Raw genomic sequence first — 16,774 nt, 5'->3', positions numbered from 1 at the left:
CTTTAACGCCCACATAAAATCAATTTCAAGGACCGCTTACTTCCATCTACGTAACATTGCAAAAATCAGGCATATCTTGCCTCAAAACGATGCAGAGAAACTAGTCCATGCATTTGTTACTTCAAGGCTGGATTATTGTAACTCCTTATTATCAGGGTGTAACAAGAAGTCAGTCAAGTCGCTTCAGCTGATTCAAAATGCTGCAGCTCGTGTACTAACCAGAGTTAGGAAAAGGGACCACCTTACTCCTGTTCTGGCTGCCTTACACTGGCTCCCTATAGAACACAGGATATAATTTAAAATTCTTCTTCTCGCCTACAAAGCCCTTAATGGGCAGGCGCCATCTTACCTTAAAGAAATCATTATATCCTACTGTCCTACTAGGGCATTGCGTTCCAAGAATGCAGGGTTGTTGGTTGTTCCTAGAGTCTCTAAAAGTACAATGGGAGCCAGAGCCTTTTCTTATCAAACTCCACTTTTGTGGAATCAGCTTCCAGTTTGTGTTCGGACGGCAGACACCCTATCCGTTTTTAAGAGTGCGCTTAAGACCTTCCTTTTTGATAAAGCTTATAGTTAGGGCTGATTAGATTCAGCCCCTAGTTTTGCTGATATAGGCTTAGTTTGTCGGGGGACATCTTACTTCTTCCTTCTCTCTGTCTATACCTGTGTATTCTCATGTTCCGATTAACCCAGCTTCCCCAAATTTCTTTCTTTTTGGTGTCTATATACGCCGGGATCCGGAGTCATGGATGATCCTGCGGTCCTGTGTCATGGATTGCGAGTCCTGGATCTTGAGTCGTGGCTGTGGTCCTGGATCATAAGTCCTGGATGGATATCCTCGTGGATTCATTTTCCTATTGTACACACATGCATTTCCAAACATTTGGACTACCTATGTTGCAAATGTATTATCTTTTCAATTTACACACGGCATCTATTGCACGTCTGTCCGTCCTGGGAGAGGGATCCCTCCTCTGTTGCTCTCCCTGAGGTTTCTCCCATGTTCCCCTTTAAACTGTGGGGTTTCTCCGGAGGTTTTTCCTTGTACGATGTGAGGGTCTAAGGACAAAGGGTGTCGTATTGTCATACTGGTATTCTGTACAAACTGTGAAGTCCACTGAGACAAATGTAACATTTGTGATATTGGGCTATATAAATAAACATTGATTGATTGATCGATTGATTGATTGATTGATTGATTGATAAAGTACCAGTTGTTTAGCTTCTGAATCAGAATCCCTTTATTCGTACATAGTATTTTAAATGTAATAGGTCAATGAATAATATTTGAATTTACTACATTGATGATTGATAAATACATGATAAAGTTTGTTCGGATTAAATGATTTGTGTTATTATGTATCTGTGATTTTCATGTATGTTCATTATTATGCTTTTGACAAAAGATGCTCCAAACACTGATGAGAGATAATTGTTATGATTGTGATTGACTGTTTCAATCTGAAATGTTTTGTTAATGTGATTATTTGCAACATTTTGTAGAATGTCTACACCCTTTCTGAAGAATCTAATTTATCAGGTTATCAAAGTTGATAAAAAGAGAGGGACAGTTAAGGAATAATTTGCTCAGGTATTCAACCTTCGACACAGTTCATCGTTTTCTCTTCTCAAGTTCTCTTTTCCCAGGGCCTAGTTCTACGGCCTTGGGTATTGCTGCTATTTCTCTTAAAGAGGGGCAGTTGGGGCGCATTGTTGTTGCCAGTCTATGACAGAGGTAGCTGCCATGAGGTAGTTTACTTTTCAGGGACGAAGGTTCCCTGGCACACATTCTTTCCTATGGACGAGAGCTCTAGTTAGATTCAGGGACCATATTTGTTTAGTCTCGCTGATGAAGAATTTTGATTATTACACTCCGAACTAGTTAAAACCTTGAGCTGCTGAAGAGTTCTTCAGAATTGATTTGGCATCTCTTCCGTGTGGTCAACTCTTGGCCCATGATATGTCTTGTGAATTCTCCAGCCGAAGCTCCAAATAAACCATTAGTGTTTGACATCAAAGCTCCAGCTCTCCACCATGTCTCTTCGAGTCCTCACTGAGTCTCAATTGCTTCAGAAGTTTCCCCCTCATAATCATTAGCCTTTTTAATTAAGTTGTGAAGTGAAAAGTTTGAGAGGGTGACTTTTACTTCTCTAGATTCAGTTCAAGATCACATCAGAAGGACCAAAAGCACCCACACTATGTGAGTCCGGCCATCAGAGTGGCCATTAGTCCATATAAGAACATGCTGTGGACTTTGGTGCTACTTTTTTTCCATTACAGCTGTGAGGTGAATATCTGTTTGCATGCTCTGTAACCTCACCCTTAATATTAGTTGTTTTGAAGGGGAGTGTAACAGGGACAATGGAAATAAATGGGACAGGTAAGATTAGCAATCATGAATCACCATGTCAAACTATAGGATTGCCACTCCCTCCCCTGCGTCAGTAAGACCTTACCCCCTGCTATAAAGCGCTGGAACTCTCTCTCATCTTCCTCAGAGTTCCCAAAGAAGCAAATGGCTATGGCTAAAGAGTTGCTGCTATGGCTGTCGGTTGTAGCTGCCTGGTACAGCGGTAAATATATTATATTCCATTAGGAAGCATGACAATATAACAAAAGGGACTATTAACAGTTCAAATGTTTACCTGTGGGATGCAATTTTGTTTTTAATGTAGATTGAGATTTGTTATGGATTACTCGACAAAATAAAACATACTTTTTTTCAACAGATGCAACGTCTGCTGTGGACCCGTTCACCTCCAGGTCCCAGATTCCTGAGAGAATAACAGGTGAGCTTTTTGGTTGTTACTTCATAACTATAAACATCTTCCTTATGGAGGCAACATGTGAGAATCATGCATGGACCTAATGACACATTTACAAATCTGCCTTTTGTGGCTTAATGTCCTGATCTCTCTGAAGGTGTGAGTCCCATCCACAATGGCCAGGTTTGCAGTACGTGGGGCAAATTCCACTACAAGACCTTTGATGGAGATGTGTTCCAGTTGCACTCCACCTGCAACTACGTCCTGACCTCTTCATGCAGCAGCTATTACAAGGACTTCAACATCCAGATAAGAAGGGGGGAAGATGGCGACCACCACACCATCAAAAACATCATCATGAAGCTGGAGGGCTCAGTAGTGGAGCTCTCTGTGGGCTCAGTGGTCATTAATGGCAAATCGTAAGTTAACCTTCAAAACACTAAGACCTTTCTGCTCTGCCTGCATAACACAGTGCTGCCGACACAATGGTGCATACAATATGAAATCTCATAACTTCATTAGAAATACACTTGGACTGTGGTTGTGACTTCATAAACAGTAACATGGTTTCCATGGCAAATGTAGTATGTTACTATTTAAGTCTATGTGTGGGGAGGCTGTGGCTCAGTGGGTAGTCTGCTGGACACCAAATCAGGGGATAGCAAGTTCGCGTCCCACTGCAGTCAGCATGTCGTTGTGTCGTTGGGCACAGTATTGACTATGTAAGTAACAAGTAACATGTAATGTATTCCAATTAAATGAGGTGAATTGTGTTGGGAAAAAATGTGGTTCAATGTTTTATGATTTTGATCTGCAAAAAATCCCTGACAGAATGTCGGCAACTGTGAATCGATTTGGCTTGCTTACCAGACGGTCGCTGGTCAAGAGTCCAAATGGACCAAGTAAGGGCACTGCCAAAGTGCCCTTGAGCAAAGCACCAGAACCCCACACTGGTCCCTGTATAGTAGCTGCCCACTGCTCCCAGGACTAGGACTGGTGTTGTGTACTTATGTAGGACGAGTAAATAAGGATATGATTAAAATCCTCTATTGAAAATCCTCCCTTTGGCTCTAACCAGCATGAAATGATGACTTTTCTTTTTGCAGAGTCATCTTACCATATAGTGAAGCAGGTGTACTCATCGAGAGAAGTCCCACCTACATCAAAATCAAAGCAAAACTGGGGTTATTTGCCATCTGGAATGAGGAAGACTCTTTTCTGGTATGATTGTGTTGGCAGAGAAACATCTTTTATCGCCATTATTATTGAATCACTTTTAAAGCTTTGGATTAAAGTGCGGCAAGATGAGGCTGCACTCTAAACAAATTATGTTTATAAGTTGTAATGGAATGAAACATTTCCATTGGTCAAGTAGAACCGCCATATTCATATTATTTAAAGCATCATATGTACTTTGATTTCTCAAAGTCGTGTTGATTATCAGAATTAGCATTGCATGGTGAATCATCTGCAAGTTCGAGCTGTCCCTTAATGCGATGGTTTTGTTCTCACAGGTGGAATTAGACCCAAAGTTCAAGAACCAAACGTGTGGTCTTTGTGGAGACTTTAATGGAGTCTACAATGAGTTCTTCAGCCATGGTACACTTTAAGCCACATAAACAACTCCATCTGTGTAGGTTTGGCCAGAAAACTAAGATGTTTCTTTGATGTAACCCAGGTGTGAAAATATCCCCCATGGATTTTGCTAACTTCTGGAAAATGAATGGTCCAACTGAAAGCTGCTCTGACTACACACTGGAATCAACACAAAGCTGCAGCAACATGGTGAGCTCCACCCACAAACCAAAACATATTGTTTTACGTACTGGGAAATAGTTTAATTTGAGAATGAAAGGACTAATACCTCTTTTTTATAATAATTTGTTAATACTTCTTTATTCTATAGTTACTTTATTTGTATTCTTCTTAAGCAAATAAGTGTATTTCCTAAAAAAATCTTCACAATACAATACCTCAAGCGCTTTAACACCGCAGTACTTTTCCCAGGAATAGTTCCGACAGTTCTTGGGATTTTACGTTCCCACCAAAAAGATCTGGAACTAGAACCTAGTTCCTGCAAACCTTTTCACCCCTTTTTAGTCCCTGCTATAGAACAGGGACTTTCCTGCGGAGAAAACGGTTCGTGGGTGTGTCGGCCACACTAAGAATTTCTGATTGGCTGGGCGAATTGCAAACCCCCGTAAAATTCCGAAAAGTTTTGTGAAGCCGCCATTTTATTTGCTCGCATTAGCATTATTAGCATTAGCATTAGCACAGCGCACCAATGGAGAGACTAACTTATGGCAACAGAAAATAACTACCATACCTCTCTCTCTCTGTCTGTGTGCGTGTTGTGTGTGTGTGTGTGTGTGTGTGTGTGTGTGTGTGTGTGTGTGTGTGTGTGTGTGTGTGTGTGTGTGTGTGTGTGTGTTTGTGTGTGTTTGTGTATGTGTCTGCAGAGACCTCTGTGCGAGCAGATCCTCACTGGCCCGGCGTTCAGCAGCTGTCACAGTGGGCTGGACGTGGCCTCCTTTACCTCTGCCTGTGTAGCTGACCTCTGCCACTGTAGTGCTGGCGGCAGTGAACAGCTGGACCCCGCCTGTCTGTGCAACACTGTGTCCGAGTTCTCCAGGCAGTGCAGCCATGCTGGTGGACAACCCCAAAACTGGAGAACCAAAGAGCTCTGCTGTGAGTTCACTCAATACACACTGTTAATGGAATATTCCATGTGAAGGAGGTTTATTTCAGTTTCCAATTAAGGGTTTTAAAAAGCAGACACACTACAGCGTATATGTTCATCATCATGCAAATGTTTCATTTATTCTATTTGTATGTAGAATTAGAAAATCCAGAGACATTTTGACAGTGTGACTGAAACTTGGGTGCGCGTCCCAATGCTAACCCCGCTGAGTAAGTCTTAATAGCATTAGTTGTATTGTTAAGGTACAACAAAGAATACCCATTAATTTTAGCTCACTTTTAGCTGGCTATTTGAACTGTTTATGTATTACATTTCTTGATTATTGTACCACATTCCTGCATCGTTTCTGAACATCTTTAGATTACCACTGGATTTAGTTAACGACCGACAGGTGTGTTCAAAGAACAAAGCGTTTCCACGGCAATGCCCTGCCAGTGAACGAGAGACAGCCTGTCAGACAATGTAATGTATTGACAATATTGGCCTTGACAAATTTCCCTACATTATAATCACCAAATGATGTATGAAGAGTGAAAATTGTGGCCAGCCGAGCAATAGTTAGATAGAAAATTCTTCAGATTTTCCAACTCCTCTCCCCTCTAGCCGTGATGTCATCCACTCTATGTCTTAACCAGCTCTCCATTACACACCCATTATAAAATGTGAAACAGTGTGACTACGTGAGAACTGTAATAGCTATAAAAAAAATATCCAATTAGTCTAATAAAGTCCATAGTCTCGAGCACCGTTTAAACTTGTAATTGTTGTCCTACTTTAAAGTATGCAGAATCTGTATGGGGTCAAAGATTTCCCATTCATTCCTATGGGGCAAATGATCGCAATTTTCTGCGATTTTCCTTAAAACGGCTAAGCGAATCTCTTATAAAAGACATAGCAACCCGATTCCACATGTTTTTAAGTGTTTTTTGTGTGTTTCGTGTCAACGCTGTAGCATGACAACGAGTAGCATGACAACATTTGTGGCGGAAGAAGGAGAATAAGATGAGATAAGTATGTAGAATACTATATTGTGTGTTGCTTCGCCAGTATGTTTCATGTGGAACTACTTGAGCAGGTCTCCCTTGAAAAAGAGATCAATGATCTCAATGGGATTCATCTGTATAAATGAAGGTTTGAAAAAAAAATGAAATGAAAAGTCACACAGAATTAGGACCTACTGTGAGAGAATGGTGTCTGGTTGTTGCCAGAGTAAAGCTCACCACTGATCACTTTTAATGCGAGTTGGCCGTGGGCTATATCTGAACAAATTGTGCATTATGTTGCTCTAAAATAATTGAGAGAGGAGATCATGAACCTGGATGTAGCTCTCTGATTACTTTAGGCCAGGGCTGGGGAAGCTTTTTCCTATCAAGGCATTTTACAACCTCTTTTTTTTGGGGGGGAGGGGTTTCAAAGGATTTATCATTAATTTAACAATAAGTGATAATACGTCTGAAAAACTAAACCGACCACAAACAACTTTCTTCCTTTTATATAATTATTTTATTCTTATTTATGTTCATTTTCATTCAGGCTTGACGCGCTGGATTTGACAGGCTACTGTAACAAGTTATTGTAAATCTTCCTGAACAAATGAAGCCTTGTCAGTGTTCAAAAAATACCACGATCATATCCTGGATTATTAGATTATGAATTCAAAATTCAGGACATCAATAAATGTAGACGTTAATAACTAAATTAATAATTTAAAGGCATTCTGCGGGTAGAACAGGTCAGCTCAGAAGGACACAGAATGACTCCAGAGAGCAGTGGTTATTAATGTGCAGGTGTGTGTGGAACAGGAACACACTGCCGCTGCTAAGATAACGGTTTGCCTTTTATTAGTAGCAGATCAGCGAACATGTCTGCAAACACAAACTCCATCAAAACTCTCTGCAGCGACCGGCAGCCGACCCAGCAGCGATCAGAAAGCTCCCTTGCTTCCTCTCTCTTCACGTGGTTTTGCGAAAAAATACGCAAGTGAGGGAAACATGGAATCAAATTAAGAGAAATTAGATGGACCTACGGACGGTCTTGTTTATTTGAAGTTTTTTAAATGACTTGATCACTTGATGACACGTTCCTCTCGTGTTGGTTTCAAGGATCCTGACAGTGGCCAGGCAAAACAGTGTGTTGCCCGGTGTGTTTTATTGCTGTTTAGACTTCAAATATCTAAATTTCAAGTTTATTTTGTATATTTTGCGTGTGTTTATGAATTACCTCGAGGGCCAAATCAAATGGTCTGCGGCCCGTATTCAGTCCGGAGGCCAGAGGTTCCCTAACCCTGCTTTAGACCCTTCAACTACAGCAATGATGACTCTACTGTTTGAGGCGTGCGGTTGAGGGTCTGGTTCCAGGCTACAGAAGTGAAGTTATGAAAAGTGCATTTTACTAAAAATAAAATGTATTTACAGGGAGGTCATGTCCGGACAAAATGGAGTACAAGGAGTGTGGTAGTCCCTGTGCTGATACATGCTCCAACCCAGAGGCCAGCCACACCTGCGACAACCACTGTATCGATGGATGCTTCTGCCCTGCAGGTACAGTTCACACATTTCACATTTTTATTTGCACCGGAAAGCCACTCCGGCACTTCAAACATTGCAGTAGCCTACCCATAAGGAGCCGTACACATGCCACAGTTATTTGCATGGCTGTGTTTTTAGTTGCAAGCCCAGTGGCATCTGTTCATCTGTCATACTGATCATACAATAAAGCCATCGAAAAGAATATACAGTATTAAAATTACTTCTGGGTCTCTGTGTGTCATTCAAGCTCAGCTGTGTGTGTGTGTGTGTGTGTGTGTGTGTGTGTGTGTGTGTGGCACAAGCGCATTTTGTGTGAGCGAGCGAGAGAGAGAGAGAGAGAGAGAGCACACAGGTGCCGGGCATTGTTGTTAGCATCTGGTTAGCTAGCTATGCTAACGTACATAAGGAGTTGTTTCTACAACAAGGTGGACGAGAGTCCTCTCCTGTCAGACTGAGAGGATCTTATAACTACAGCTCAGTGAGGTAAAGGACTCTCTGAGGGTTTAGATAGTTAACTTTAGTCTAAGTTATCTCAGTGGGTCTCAAACGGTTTGGTCGCCATTTATGATGTAAACAAGTATTTCCAAGGCACACCTTTTTATATGATCATTGTAGTTATAAAAAACAAGAGAATAGAAGAAAAACAGTGCTCCTGCACTTATGAAAATAGCACTACACCTATGGCTGTAAACAATGTCTATAATACTGGTTGACCTGAATAACAGAGAATATACAATGAATAAACCCTGAAAAAGTATTCCAAAATCAACTTGGTTGAAGATTTTCGGATGAGTACAATCTGATGCATAAACATAATCTAGGGTTACCCTTTCAATTCCTATGCCGTTCATATTTCACCGGCAACCACAGTTGACTAAACCAATCAAAATTCAATGAAAGTGGTGATCAGCAATGTTATGGGTTCAAACTGTGGAGGATATCATCAGTCCTTGAAGAAATCAAATGTAAAACACATTATTTATGATTGATGAAAGTAGTGAATTGGTCAGATGTAACCCGAAAGCCACAGGAGGGTTAATGCAGTGGTTCTCCGGTCCTGCAGGCACGGTGCTGGATGATCTGAATGGACGGGGCTGTATCCCGCTGAAGGAGTGCTCATGCAGCTACAACAGCCAGACGTACAGAACTGGGGGGTCCTACTCCAGCAACTGCAAAAAATGGTATGACATCCAGTATTTCAGTGTTGTTAAAGGAACACGACACACAAATGGAACATGCGTTATGAGCGAAAACGTGTTATGCTATATAAATGTGTGCGTGTTTGTGTGTGTATGTGTGTGTGTGTGTGTGTGTGTGTGTGTGTGTGTGTGTGTGTGTGTGTGTGTGTGTGCTGACAGTATGTGTCAGAGTGGACAGTGGAGTTGTACAGAGGAGAACTGTCCAGGAACCTGCTCTCTGGAGGGAGGGGCTCACATCAACACCTTTGATGGCAAAGACTACACCTTTCATGGGGACTGTTCCTACGTCCTGGCTAAGGTAGTACACACACATCCTCTTCCGTGCTGTTATAGCAAACACACACCCACGCCTTGGTTACCCTTGCACAGCAGAGCTAACCAAGCCTGAAGCAACTGACGGTACTATTCATGCAAGGTTCTGATTAGTGTTGCTCTTCTACCGGGGTTCTATACACTGCTAGGTGCAGCCATGTTGTTTCACTGCAGCAGTGTGAGAGATGTGTGAGAGTGTTGTGTGTCTGTGTTTAGGACTGCAGTGGAGCCCAGTTTGTAGTGCAGGCGCAGCTGCTGCAGTGTGGAGTGACCGAGAGTGAAACCTGCCTTAAGTCTGTGACCTTGGGTTTGTCTGGAGGGGCTAACGTGAGTATAATACACACACACACACACACACACACACACACACACACACACACACACACACACACACACACACACACACACACACACACACACACACACACACACACACACACACACACACACACACACACACACACACACACACACACACACACACACACACACACACACACACACACACACACACACACACACACACACACACACACACACACACACACACACACGCCACACAGATGATAACAACAGGTCTCTTTTCATATGAAGGTGATCACCATCCAACCCAGTGGCAAGGTGTTTGTGAATGGCATCTACGCTCAGTTACCCTTCTCTGCTGGTGAGACACTTTCCATATCTAATCTTATCCGTTTCTTCCACAGTAGCACCATAACTTACATGATCTGTGTTTGTCAGTCACAATCAGTTGTTTTTTCTGAACGTCTGAATGGAGAGACTGCAAGGACAGCATCATCTCCTTCCGTTGTTAAACGGTGGACCGGTGAATCCTAAGCTAAAGGAGATAACAAAGGAAGCACTGAATCTTCTTTCCTTATCATTAAATAATTCAAATAGCTCCTGTTATGGCATGAAGTTAGCACTTCTTGGACATTTAATTAGTTAGGAATCTTCCCGACCACACTGACATTAAAGCTGTGGCTCCTTGTCCCTTGTCCTTGTTCCTGGGGGTGTGTGTTATTGTTAGTGTGTAGCTGTGTTACATGTTTGGGGTAAGGACTTGCTGCAGGGCCATTATCGCACTGTGTTTCATCATTGATGACGCCCAACCTAAGTCAATACTGATCAACATCCCCCCCCCTCCTGTGACCCATGGTCTGTCTGTATGTGTATTCAGAAGCAGTGAACAACGAATTTCAAATTACTAATATTAATAAGAACGCTATGTGTTAACGCTATAATAATGCTTTAACTTGCCCAGCCCTAATATATATATATTTAGCAGTGGCGAACCGTTTCTATCACAACTGGACCTTCTGTATACCCACTCCCATCAAGTTTGCTTTTTATAAATCGAAAACATTGCTTAGAAACTGGCGTACGCCATCTTTTGAGCGTACGCACCGTTTAGAAATGAGGCCCCAGGGCATTCTATCATGGATATAGAATCAACATAAAACTGTAATATACGATGACCGATCAACAACACATACGATTCTCATTTAGTCATTTTATTTACATTTTTTAATATAATTACTTCGATTTTTTCTTTGTTTTATCTGAGTGTTTCATGGTATTCTCTGAATACCTTGAATGCCCTGATGGTTCACCACTGATATACAGTATATACGTTTTTTCCAGGTAAGGAAATCAACAGCATGGGATCAGTAATAACTTCTACACACATCCACCAACCAAACAACATGACCCTCTTTACTGCAGATCCAGAGTCATTCCATTTGCCTCTGAGTTGGATAGGATGACAGCTTGAAGAAAGTGATAGATTTTTTTTAACAAACTCTCGTCCCCCCTGCAGTTGGGATCTCGGCCTTCAGAGCGTCCTCCTTCTACCTGCTGGTGCAGACGTCTGTGGGGGTGCTGCTGGAGGTGCAGCTCCACCCGGTGATGCAGCTCCACCTCACAGTGACCAGCGACTACCAGGCCAACACCTGTGGTATGTGTCATGGAGTCATCAGTACTTCAGAATTCAAATAGTGCTGGCTATTGATCCGTGTTTGTTGTTACAAACAGTAAACCCAATATCACAAATAACACATTTTGGGTACAGCTTGATAATAATAAGTTACAATAATCCAGCCTTTAAGTAAAAAATGCAGGGAATAGTTTTTCTGGATCGTTTTGAGGCAGGAAGATTTTAGCAAGGGTACCCAGATGAAAGAAGGCGATCCTTGAGATGTATTTGATTTGGGCGTTAAAGGACTATTCCTGATCAAATATAATGCTGAGATTCCTTACGGTTTCGTTGGAGGCCAAGTTAATGCCATCCAGAGTGAGTCCTGTCTGTCTTTAGGTAATTTGTTTTGGAGTTGTTTGGGGCTGAGTAAAATAATAAATAAAAAGGTGTTCAACCTTAATAAAGTTAGAGGTCGTCAAAGTGTGAATGTCCTTTAAGGCTAGTGTGGGACATGGCATTTGTATGTATCACGCATCAGTCTGCTTCAGTTTGAAAGAACAGGGAAGCTGGATAGACAGAGTAAAGTGCCGTGTGGGGGTCCTGATCATGATTTTCCTACCTGCAGGTCTGTGTGGCAACTTCAACAGCAACCAGGCGGATGACTTCCTGAAGCTCAGTGGGGTTCCAGATGCCACAGCAGCTGGTTTTGTCAACAGTTGGAAGACACATGCTGGTTGCCGCGATGTTCAGAGCAGCTTTGAGAACCCTTGCAGTCTTAGTCTGGAAAATGGTTTGTCTGACTCTTTCCACTCTTTGCCGACACTTTGGGTTCTTCAGAATGTCTGATGTTGGTCCTGTTTTGTCCCCGACAGAGAGATACGCCCAGCACTGGTGCTCAATGCTGAGCGAGCCTGAGGGAGTGTTTGCCTCCTGTCACTCAGAGATCAGCCCTGACTCTTACAAAGAGGTGAGTCTCACTGTTTCCTGAGGACTGTTCCTAGACCAGTCTCCAGGCCTGTCACATGACCTCACACTGCCCTTCCTTTTCCGTTCCGTCTCCTCCCAGAACTGCATGTATGACAGCTGTAACTCTGAGAACAGTGAGGACTGCATGTGTGCTGCAGTCTCCGCCTATGTCCATGCCTGTGCAGCTGCAGGGATCCACCTCAGCGGCTGGAGGAACACCATCTGTGGTGAGCACTGAGTAACTGTGGAGCAGAGTCAAACCCAACGTGTTGCATCAATATGGAAGCATTGAATCTGAGAGCGTGATCACAATACAAGTGATCTTACTGCTTTTAATATTGTATTGTAGAGCAGTCTGCTCTTGTTTGAGAACAGATTATTGCTAGGGACACTTTGATCAAGAGGACATTTACATTAATATTAATCAGCAAAAATAAGTGTTGTGAATTTAACCTCAGCTGTGGCCAATAAAAACATTAGTTTTTCTCCATCAGAAAACATAGTAATATTTTATATATTTGTGGAGAACAAGAAACTTTAAATTCCCCCAGTGAAAAAATGAATAGAACCAGAGCAGGAACCAAACACAGAAGAAGGTATGGAGTTGAAAGACATAGTGCTGGACGAGAGAGAAATCAGCAGAAGAACAAGACAGGAGCACAGTATGGGCTCTATCAGTGTTTAAAGACTGGTTACTGGAAAATAAAATGTGAACAGTTCCCGAGAAATCTCCATAAAAACCTCTCAGTTCTGCCATCATTTAGGTAACGCCGCAGTAGACGCTGTTCCAGTCATTGCTACACAGTAGAATGGACTATGATGTCTTACCGAAAGCAAGCCTCCTTCCAGAGGAACACAACGGCACAGCCAGCGCAGAACCGTGTACTGCTGATGGTGTGAAGACAGCTTCAGCAGAATGATCATGGGACACAGCACTGTGGCTATGCCAGACTACATTTTCTACATTGTTGTTTTAGGCCATTAGTTTTTTTTAAATAATAGTAATGTTAATAATCCACAGAAAAAGGGGGTTGTAACTCTGTTGTTGCTTGGACCCTTAAACAAAACCGTTAGCAGGAACACACAACCTAAAGCCCTGCAGCAAAACTACAAAGGGATCTTGCTGTGACATTGCAGCAGAACGGGCTAACAAACAGTGGCCTTCATGTGGCCGGCACTGACTCTGCTGTGTCCTCCTCAGGGAAATATGCCAGCTCGTGCCCCAGCAGCATGGTGTACTCGGAAAGCATCACGACCAGCAGCCACACCTGCCGCTGCCTCGGCTCCACGGACCTCAGCTGCCACGCTTCCTTCCCCCCCATTGACGGCTGTGTCTGTGCACAGGGAACCTACCTGGACGACACCGGGAAGTGTGTTCCATCTACGGCTTGTCCCTGTTATGACGAAGGCTCAGTGGTGCCTCCTGGACAGGTCGTTAACAAGCAAGGGCTCATGTGGTACGTAAAGCTTTTGTTATTTTGGCCCACTGTGTGTTTGAGTTTGGCACCCCTGCCTTAATGCATCTACAAACAAACTGAAGTATATGTGTGTACTTAAAATAATTGTGAATTATACGGGAACAGGTATTGTATGCCAACTGATCCTAAACATTATGGCTGTAGTTCCTTTGTGCCAGCTCTGGATCTTCCTTCCTTTCTTTCGGGCTTGAGAGGAACAAATTCATGTTGATCTCTGACATATCTGGAAAAAGGGAGAATTTCACAAATGTGTACGCTGCAGTGTTATATACGTGTATGTATTCATGACTTTTTATATTCCTCCTCTAGCTCCTGTAAGGACGGTAAACTGGGCTGCATTGGGGAGATGATGGTACAGCCATGTAAGTAACACAATAGAAAGACCTGAAAGGGAGTGTTGCCTTACTTCCTGATGGTAGCTTTCAAAGTGAAATGGCAGTCCAGTTGTTTTTTAGCTTCCAAAAGCCCGGACACACCAGGCCGATTATCGGCGTCGGTGGGCCGACGATGAGCGTCGACACGACCTACTCAGATTGGTGTGTCCTGCACCGTAAGGTCTTTTCAGCCGGGTCGACGCCTTTTCGGCCGACTGACAGTCGGCCAAAGGCAGTCGGCAAACGCAATCACTCTGATTGGCTTTTCAGCTAGCGAATCAGTGCATGAGAAGCGAAACGGAAGTGAGGGACCCAAAGAAGTGATTAAGAAGGCAAATCGGAGATTTCATTGAACTCCAGCTCTCGACTCAGGTTGGGGAAAGCCCCGTGAGCTTCTCTCTGTAGAGTGAAAATGGAACACGCTATTTGTTGTTTGTTTATATCAGGCAGTCTGTTCTTCTTCTCTCGGTTATCACGCAGTCTGTCTTCCGGTTGCCTCTTTTGAATGACGAATACACACTACCGCCGCCTGCTGGTAAGGAGAGTTATTGCCACTCACGCATGCGCAGTTCGTACGTGCGTCTTGGCCGTCAGCTGAAGTCCTTGCGGTGTGTTCCAGTGCGACACATGGCCAAAACGCAGAGACGTGAGGAGACACAACTGTCGGGGTCCGTCTGTGTCAGTTCTTTGTTGTCAGCTTGGTGTGTCCGGGCCTTAAGAGAGAATAGGACTTCATCCAGCTGACACAGGTTTCAAACCTCTTATATCCCTTTCAGATTTAGATCCTTGGAAAGTTGCTGCCTGCCAACGTAGATCATCATTTTCACTTGTTTTACATTTGAAAATACTAACCCGGTTTATGACCATTTCAAAGAATGTACTGATCACTAACGCTCTCTGAGACTGAGCTGTTTAGAGGGATAATGATCTCATGCATGTGTTGGGTCAGGTAAAAGACAGCAGGGAAAAGCTTGCTCAGCTCTGATCAAAAAGACCTACCAACACCTATGAAGCTAATTTGTTTAATGCCTCCACACACAACTACCTCTAGAACCACTATCACTGTTGCCGTTATGTTTGTGTACAGCGTTTCAACACACAAGATACAGCCTGAACTTTAGATGTGTTCTTCAGATCAAAACAACATAAGGTCAAAATGGCAAAAGGTCAGGGGGAAATATGTACAAGTGGACAGTTTGCATCACAAAAACTAAAACAGAACGATTTGCGGCTTGGACAAAAGAATAAAACGCTACTTCCCATCTGCTGTACTTTCTATACTGGAGGCCATAGCTGATGGTAATCATACAACTGCAGTTAGGGTGGCGAGATACGGAGTCCCTAAAGGGACATGAAATTCTCTGGCTGTGTGTTGGAGTGATGGGGCTTGTTTAACAAAACATTTGATATGATATCAAAAATACTCCACCAACAAGGTACGATCTTGGTTGTCAGAAAAACAAGTTTGTTTTTGATGTTGCATAAAATCAGGGCAACAGTAGTAATGTAAAGAAAGAAACCAAGATTCATTTTAGAATGAAGTATAGTAATTTCAGATGTGTCTTTTCTTAGCAGCCTGTGCTCTTCCTATGGAGTTTTTCAACTGCTCTACCCATGGTCCAGCTGCTAAAGGAACTGAGTGTGAGAAGAGCTGCAACACATTATACATGGCCTGTGTGAGTCACCTTTTTCCCAACATAGAGGAACAGTTATCTGCAAATACATTACTAGTTTATACGGATCAAATATTTGGATAATCAAAGTGAAATATACAACTGTATGTTTGCTAACTTCTGCAGGTGTCCACTGGGTGCGTGTCCGGGTGTATGTGTCCATCTGGGATGGTGTCTGATGGTAAAGGAGGCTGCATCAAGCCAGACGCCTGCTCCTGTGTTCACAACGGTATCTCCTACCAGCCTGGAGAGAGCACCAAGGTGGACTGCAACACCTGGTAGGTGAATCCCAAGTGTTTTGGTTACTCCTCCATCTTTGAGTGACACGTACAATGAGAAGTCCAATCTCTCTGTTTACAGCACTTGTAAAGACAGGAAGTGGCAGTGCACTACAGAGGCGTGTGATGGGACCTGCTCTGTCTACGGAGCAGGACACTACATGACCTTTGATCAGAAACGCTTCACCTTTGATGGCAGCTGTGAATACATTCTCACTCAGGTATGAATTCACTCACAAACCGAGGGACATAACAGATTAATGCAATTGTGGTAAATATGTTATAACTAACCCTATCCAACAAAAGGTTTATGCCTTACTATTGAATGGGCTTGCTTAATTTCACGAGACAAGACCGACAGATAAATACTCCAACATCTTAAATTCACATTAAATTATTATTAGGACGGGCCAGTGATGTGAATCAGGAGTGCTTTTTGAGGAACGTTGAATGTTTTTGAATCTTTGAATCTTTGAATCTGTTTTAATGTGTTGCTGTAGTCCTTTGGCTTGAAGAGTTATTTCAAACCACTGTGACCTCCCTGCTTCCTTAACTGTCCCTGTCCGTTCGTTCAAAGAACAT

The 16,774-nt window shown here is 42.8% G+C and overlaps 1 protein-coding gene across 1 annotated transcript in view; it reads left to right on the top strand.

Annotated features, from left to right (window-relative positions):
• Positions 1-2,361: 2,361 nt before the first annotated feature.
• Positions 2,362-16,774, top strand: part of LOC307027957 (uncharacterized protein) — a gene marked incomplete at its 5' end in the record, with an annotated part of 40,421 nt that continues 26,008 nt past the window's right edge. The window contains 22 exon segments of the mRNA XM_079662651.1: positions 2,362-2,380; positions 2,499-2,573; positions 2,730-2,789; positions 2,905-3,184; positions 3,872-3,986; positions 4,280-4,364; positions 4,444-4,550; positions 5,225-5,453; positions 7,881-8,006; positions 9,058-9,175; positions 9,353-9,491; positions 9,722-9,832; positions 10,100-10,169; positions 11,325-11,462; positions 12,049-12,213; positions 12,296-12,390; positions 12,490-12,616; positions 13,591-13,846; positions 14,177-14,229; positions 15,814-15,917; positions 16,041-16,192; positions 16,275-16,413. Of these exon segments, the coding sequence (XP_079518777.1) occupies positions 2,362-2,380; positions 2,499-2,573; positions 2,730-2,789; positions 2,905-3,184; positions 3,872-3,986; positions 4,280-4,364; positions 4,444-4,550; positions 5,225-5,453; positions 7,881-8,006; positions 9,058-9,175; positions 9,353-9,491; positions 9,722-9,832; positions 10,100-10,169; positions 11,325-11,462; positions 12,049-12,213; positions 12,296-12,390; positions 12,490-12,616; positions 13,591-13,846; positions 14,177-14,229; positions 15,814-15,917; positions 16,041-16,192; positions 16,275-16,413 (2,763 nt within the window).

Source organism: Notothenia rossii (genome assembly GCF_949606895.1).
Source record: "Notothenia rossii genome assembly, chromosome: 2".
Taxonomy (NCBI): domain Eukaryota; kingdom Metazoa; phylum Chordata; class Actinopteri; order Perciformes; family Nototheniidae; genus Notothenia; species Notothenia rossii.
Note: the sequence above shows the minus strand (reverse complement) of the source record. Positions and strands in the feature narration are given on the sequence as shown.